A 7,788-nucleotide genomic window follows, 5' to 3' on the forward strand; every position below is an offset into this window, starting at 1 on the left:
TGAAAAATATACAGTAAATTGCAGTTAGTTCCACTAATTACTGCTAGGGTTTTCTATGTATTTTTACTTAGAAAAATAAGTAATTTTACTCAACTGTTCTTGATCAGTTCTATACAATTTTTTAACCAGTAAAACATAAAATTACTAAATATGTGGACCTCCAGTAGTATGTAAAGAAAAAGCTATTATGAGTTTTACTATTGTAAACATTACTGTGATTGGTAGGTCTGAATACTCCCATGAATGACCCAGCAAGACCAGTTGAAATGCTTCATAGAGATTAACTAAGTTGGTGAATGATAGGCTCTTGTTAATATTCTCTTCTCTAACATGTATCAGTCTTCCAGTGGTGCTGTGTGCTAAACTTTGCAGAGAAGCAGTGGCATTCTCAGATTCATGATATAATATTACGAACAGTCGTACACTGGATGCAGTTAAGTTCTTTTTGAGCAGTTGAATTTTCTTTTCAGTTATATCTCCTGTAGTCACCAACACTACAGTGCTTCCATAAATAGACTGGCTGTTTGTTGATAATAGCTAGAAGTAATGTAAAAAAATATAAAAATAAACAGAATTAGGTGCTTAGAACATTCAACTAAAATAATAATATGAACACAAATGCAGAGATGTATTTAATTTACCTGCAAATAAATAACATATGTATTATACACTAATGAACAATTTGTGAAAGTGTTTATTGTTAAGCACAAAGCTACACAGTAGGCTATCTGTGCTGTGCCCACACAGGTACTAAAACCTGGTTTTTAGCATTATAAGCTCACCGGAAGGCATTTGTAAAAGAAATGGTCACAGAGATTTTAGAATAGCAGTAATGTGAAAAAAAGTCACATTTTGATGCATCCTCTAGGGTATACACACTGATGATGTCTGTATGTTACAGTTAAACTGACAATGTGTATATGATACAGTTTAATTCAGATTAGTTGTGTCTGACATGGTTTTCTTGTTATTACATTTAATTTGGTTTATTTAAGTTAGAGTTCTATGTTTCTACGACTTATTGTACAATTTTGTTATTGATTTCATTTGTTTATGATTATTTCAAACCTTCAGAGTTCTTCTGCTCTACTATCCTGCTAAAACAAATTCTAGTTAAACAGTAGCATGTTCATAGTAATTTATCCTAATCTAAAGTTACATGGGTTTTCACTGGTCACTAGACATTACTAGGGAGGATTATACAAAGTTTGAATATATTGTTGCTTTTCAAGAAATAGAGAATTGATCATAGTGTCTGAAGCAAATAATACTAATTTCATTAATAGTATTTGTTAAATTGTTCAATATGTACATATTTAATGTTAACATTTTTATTATTAGCATTACTTTTTACTGCCAACTGAAAATGTGGACTTACAGCTAGCGTATACTAAATAGGCAGAACAAAGTGAAGCATTATGGGATTATGATTGAAAATACTGGTAATGGTGAGGGTAACAAACTGAATAATTAACACATTCTAATCACTACAAGTCAGAATGATATTTTTAAATTAGCTACATTCATAACTAGGTTAATTGTTAGTTCTGACCTATATTAGTAGCTTGCTTTGACCAGAAGTTAATGGTAATTAGGTAAATTAAAACTAGATAAGTGAAAATTTTTATGATATTCTATTAGGTTAAAGTTAGATCAATTATGTTTCATTAATTTTAAATTATGGTAATAGAAAATATAAACAGCTAAAATGAGATAGAAAGAACAGTAAACCTACGTGTTGCCACCATTAATGTGGCTTCACCAAATCTTGTTCTGTTTTTATATCCCATTTTAGCTTTTAATAATTTTTAATTCTTAAAGTATGTCGGACATTTCCAGCGTTTAGAATATTAAATCTTATTTTCTACTTCATTGCAACTAAAAAAGAAAAAGAAAATAGGATGAATTCAAAGCTATTTTAGGGAAGAAAACAGGATGAATTCAAAGCTATTTTAGGAAAGAAAACAGAATGAATTCAAAGCTATTTTAGGGAAGAAAACAGGATGAATTCAAAGCTATTTTAGGAAAGAAAACAGAATGAATTCAAAGCTATTTTGGGGAAGAAAACAGGATGAATTCAAAGCTATTTTAGGGAAGAAAACAGTATAAAAGCTCTGAAAAAAGTTTTCTCACATCACAATTATTTTGCCTTTTATATATATCTAGTTTCCATAACTGAATTTTTAAAATCTGAAACACAGATAAGATACAAAGTTTTGATTTATTGTTGTAATTCATTTTGTCTCTCCTAATGAAATGTTTTACACATAATAGATGCATGTCAATAGATTTTACAAATGTTTTCTCAATTAGTACTATAATTGTAAGCAAAAACAATGTATTTGAAAAGCATTCTTCTATCAGCCATTCTGGAAAGACAACTGGCACTACAAGAAATATATTAACAACAAAATAGTCCACAATAAGACTGTGAAACAGTAACAAAAGAAATTAAAATATAACTTTATTTTTGAAAATTTACAAGATGAACATTATTGTTTAATGCAGAATAGTAAATAGTCAGAGTTTAAATTATCTGCTTCATTCAAAGAATCCAAAAATATTAAACACAAAATTCTAAAAGCACTCGATAATCCTTTCAGCTAAGTTGAGAAGCCATGCACAACAACTGAAGAGTATTACTAAAACGAAAAAGTCTGAATGCTTATTAAACATGGACTCTCCTTCACTAGAAATTCCTGTTGAAAATTTTAATTTTGGTGGGAATTATGTAATAATTTTTCAAATTGTATAATGTTATTTTATCAAAAATGAATTACCCTATATCTAAATTTTCCCTTGTCATGTCTTACCAAAACATTATATCTTGAAAACACTGTGTGCTTTAACTGATAACATATAGTTACCTCTAATGACTTCTGTATTCCACATTCAACACAAGCTTGCTCACCAACGGGCCTATCAGGAAGCACCTTGATAAAGCTTTCTTCATTTGCATTAAGAATTGTCATTTCCTTTACTATGTGTGCTTCTTCATTAAAGTGTACCATTCCCATCTCAATACCCAATGGAAATTCATTCAATACCTTTTTCAGTGCACTTAGCAGAATGGAAAACCTATCCTAAACATCAAGAAATTTTTTCATAATATACAGACCTGACACATCCTTCAAATACACACTAATCTACAGTGTAAATAGCTAAGATTATATTGAACGTTTCTTATGGATGATGATTTATATATATATATATATTTTTATAAACCATGCTAAATTCCAATAAACATTAACAAAAATGTTTGTCTGACAGATGGATTCACCTAAATACACTTCAAACATGTTGCCAAAACAGTTGTTCATAGCCAGTTTTATTAAATAATTTGTCAAAAATACTTTATAAATTGCAAATAACAACACTCCCTATCCTGCAAGAAGTACATCAGCTTTAAACACTGGATAATGGAAGTCTGTTTCACAGAGTAATTTTGTTTTACGACACTAATAGACCCCTACTTCTTTTTCTATATCAAGTAAAATCATTTTACTACCAAACTATTAAAACCTGAGCTGCTCCTGCTTAATGAAAAATAATAAGCACATATGTAAATATAAATGGAAAAGAATGGGTTTCCTATATGTTACAAAAGCTAGCGTATATGCTTTGCACCGAATAAAATTGAAAGTTTGAATATTTAATTCTACTGAAGTTTGAAAATTATTCTCACTTACATAGCACTGAAAATTGTAATTGTGTCAAATTCAATTATATTGGAAAGAAAGAAATGTTAATAAAGGTAAATAATGGTAAAAGTGTTTTAATTTGATACAGTTGTAAAAGTATTTTCAAATAAATATATATTTAGCAATATTAAATTTAAACTGACTTTTCTTACTGATGGAATAGGTCCACAGAATAACAGGAAATTTGACAAAATACCAATTACGGAATAGTTCTGAATTTCTGTGAATAACTGAGTTTGTGAGCTTGAAATATAAAGACTAGACACAATGTAAAACATAAATGAGCAATCTTTATTATTTACACTAACACAAACACAGCATGTGTGCTTGCTTGTTTGACAACAGATGGTCACTTTTACTGGATCAGGAATAATTTTTATCTGACCGATCTGGCTGTGATCATCTAACAGACTGTTTAAACTTAATACATGTTATTTATTTCAAAGATAAAGCTTATCCAGATGGATTAGCAGTCCACATGACTGCTTATTCCAATTCAGGCTTAATGGAGGTCATAGTTTTGAGACATCATCTAGCCTACAATTGGAAGACAATGCAGGAAACATTTTTGCACAACATAAGAATTGTTACAACAGCGAAAATCACGCGATACTGGGAGCATGTGCGCTTGAGTTTCTCGAAGGATCATGAAGGCCCGAATGCATTCAAGACGCCCTCTTTTTAGTATATAAGCCTGGCGAGAAAAACCATGGATTGAAGAGATAGATAATTGAGTCAAGCGAACAGTAGGCACCGTAAGTAAAGTGTGTGAATCACTATGATTTATAGCGTGTGTTATAAAAGTTGTTAAGTGTATTACAAAGTTTGTATTGAGAAAGAATAAACTAGTTTTAATCAAAAAGGACTTGTATCACTGAAGTTTCTCGGAAAGAAATTCTATGGGAAATTGACAAACAAGCAGATATGCAACAGAGTATCAAGGACAAATCACTAATGGTGTTACTTCAAGGGAATGACAGAGAACAAAGACAGCTAGAATGAAAATAACAAATTCAAGTAACAATATATTAAAATAAGGAGATAGAAAGTACATGGTATTCTGATATACCACACAGTACTATACATTTGAATTAAAATGACTTGTATTACACCAATTGCGTCTTCAAAATCCAAACATTACTGCAAGAAATACTGGATGATGTTTTTTCTTCCTACCACAACTCACGTATAAGATCTTACACAGGCTTAAAAACAGAATTAAGAACATTAAAACTATGTATACAAATGTTACTCAAAACCGGGGGGGGGGACAGCCATACAGTCAGAAATATAGTTGCATAAGAGGAATAAACTCTGTTTAAAGGTTCAGTTCTATAAGATTTTTTCAGATTTAGTAATTTAACTTTATATTTATAGCATACTAATTAATTTTTCAAGTTCTTTTTGTATTTGAAAGAAATAAGGGGGAGGGGGGTATGACTATGAGTGGATCTGGGTATCTCTTACTAGTAAAGTTTCATTGGACAGTTATGTAAATGTTTTGCATTTTAAGCTAATTATACAGTACATTATTTAATTTTTTGTTAGAACTTCAGTTTGGTATATACTTTTCTTCACGACATTTTTAAAACTATAATTGTGTTTTCTTTTCCTCACTATATTATGGTTTCTTTTATTACACTTAACTGTTGTCTCATGTCACATTAAATAACATAATAATGTTTTGTTAGAAATAATTTATTTTGTATTAGTGCCTCATGTTTTTTTTTTCATTTTATCTGTTTATTTTCTAGTTATATTTAAATAAATTGTTAGACATTCTTTACTATATTTAAGTTGGACTAAGTGTAAATACAAAGTTTACATTTAAACACGTGTCATTAACTTTCCTTCAAGAAATGTTTTAACACTTTCCATGTTTTTTGGTTGTTTTGTTACTTGAGAGTATGAATACATGAAATTTCTTTCCTCTTCAATAGATATTTTAGGTCCAAACTAATTTTTGTAGAATCCATCAGCAAATCTTACCCTGTGTTAAAGGAGTTATCATTAATGTACAACATCTTTCACACAATTAAACATATTTTAATAATTTATTAGTAATATGTTTAAAATAATTTTTAACATCATGATAAAGTTTCAGATTTTTTTACATTGAAAGATCTACTTACAAAGGGATTCATATTCCCTGAAGAATCAAAGGCAATAACAATACGAGGATTTTTCTCTTGAACATACTTGAAATCAACATCTGGCAGACGAACAGTCTGTGGCGAATTGCTGAGAAAAGTATAAGAACACCAATTATTCTTTTATACACTATCTATTCAAACATTTGTTTTTCATAACTGCATTAGCAAGCTTGAGCTTAAGTCATACTTGACTAAAGTAAAAACAATGCATTAATATATTTTTTTCATTTTGTAAAAAACAGTAAAACTCCTAATGAATATGATAAAATTATTCCTCTTTAAAAAAAAGATTTTGTTACCAGTAATCTACTAGTCTGAATATGAGCTGTTTCTTTGCAAGATTTAAACATTTATTACTAATGACACAGTTTATCTGTTTCAGAAATTCATTAAAAGTTATACAAGAGCTATCTGCATGAGCCATACCAATTTTTAGTTGACAGACTAGAGGAAAGGCAGCCAGTCAACAGTACCTACCATCAATTCTAGGACTAATCTACTTGTATAGTGGGAGTTCACCATTACCCTTATAACACATTCACAGTCTTTAATTGCAAATTGCAATTTTGAAGTAATTGGACAAGAACTGTGGACCCTCAGATTATTAAACTAGCATGCTAACCACTAAACTATGCTTGGTCCACTAGTGACACAGAAAATGAGAAACTGATTAATAACAGCCAGAACAGCTTCAGGTAGTGGTTTCCTTACTGAATAATTATTTATTTATGTAATTAATAAAACCTCAATCTTTTTGGATGAAGTAAATACAGCAAATGTTACTTTTCTAGATATTATACACCTTAAAAATACCTTAAAACCTTATTTATACGTACATTATTTTTGAGGCTTCTAATTATTATTATCTAAGACCAGCCCCAATAATAACTACAAAATCAAGAGTGGATAACATGCAGGAACTAAATACAATGCCAGGTAAATAACTGATCTGATGTTCTTCTGTAAATACCAGTATAACCAGTAAACAATATCATAAACGTAATTGTCCTTTATAAAACCATAAGTACAAAATCTCCTAGAAAGCACCTTAAAAACACAATTCAACAATATGCAATACTACAATGTAGTAGTTATCACATTATTCACCTTCAAGAATTACTGCTCAAACACTAAGAAATATGGCCGATCTCAAACCTACTTTACCAAAAATTCCAAGTCCTTTATCTGATTTTGAAATTCTATTTTGGTGGTGCATCTCTACTTTCTCATATTATCATCTTACTTAGTGAAAATAGATGAAAGAAGTGTAAGCTATCCTTCCACAGGTTTTTATGACCATTAAAGTTCAACTACATGTTGATTGTTTCTAAGTAGTAAGATATATCAACTTTAAATTATCTAAATCTTATTGGTCCGTATTTAATTGCTTTATTTTTTTTACATGTATTTATAAGGCTGTTGATTACCCTAGATTTCCTTGATTTTTCTTTTTTATTCCTCAGAATTAAACTCATAATTTTTATTGTTTTATTGCTCTTTGAGATTCACAACTTATAATGGCATGAATAGTAGTTAGTGGTTCAAAGGGCACAATTTGGGGAACGTGAAGCTCACATTATGCTATCGATTTACATTACCCAGGAGCTATTCAGAGCTACTTGCATGCATGCCTCATGAAACATTTTTATTATATTATTATTATTTTATATTTTACTTACTTTTATAATAATAAATAAAGAATAAACATGAAATAGTACTTACCCAGGTCTTCCTTTTTTTCCTGTCGACTGTCAATGACACTTAACCCTATTTTTTTTATATTAATGGTAGTAATGCTCTATATAATTTTTATTTCATTAAATAATGCACCAAGAACATAAAATAATAACATGCAAAAAGCAGACAATTTATTATAACTATCACAAATTTTCTGGCTTTCTACCTATGCGACAAAAACTGTTACAAATTCATCC

The 7,788-nt window shown here is 29.6% G+C and overlaps 2 protein-coding genes across 2 annotated transcripts in view; both read right to left on the reverse strand.

Moving 5' to 3' along the window:
- The window catches only part of LOC106471668 (calcium-activated chloride channel regulator 2-like), a 19,871-nt gene extending 14,882 nt beyond the window's left edge, over positions 1-4,989 (reverse strand). The window contains exon 1 of the mRNA XM_022400277.1: positions 4,984-4,989. The gene's annotated coding sequence lies outside the window, so the exon portion shown is untranslated. The remainder of the gene's footprint in view (positions 1-4,983) is intronic.
- The window catches only part of LOC111088929 (calcium-activated chloride channel regulator 4A-like), an 8,979-nt gene continuing 1,219 nt past the window's right edge, over positions 29-7,788 (reverse strand). Inside the window, exons 3-5 of the mRNA XM_022400276.1 lie at positions 5,834-5,942; positions 2,868-3,083; positions 29-537 (exon numbers count right to left, since the gene is read on the reverse strand). Coding sequence (XP_022255984.1) covers positions 145-537; positions 2,868-3,083; positions 5,834-5,942 — 718 coding nt within the window. The 3' untranslated portion in view covers positions 29-144. The remainder of the gene's footprint in view (positions 538-2,867; positions 3,084-5,833; positions 5,943-7,788) is intronic.

This window comes from Limulus polyphemus, unplaced genomic scaffold (assembly GCF_000517525.1).
Source record: "Limulus polyphemus unplaced genomic scaffold, Limulus_polyphemus-2.1.2 Scaffold4772, whole genome shotgun sequence".
Taxonomy (NCBI): domain Eukaryota; kingdom Metazoa; phylum Arthropoda; class Merostomata; order Xiphosura; family Limulidae; genus Limulus; species Limulus polyphemus.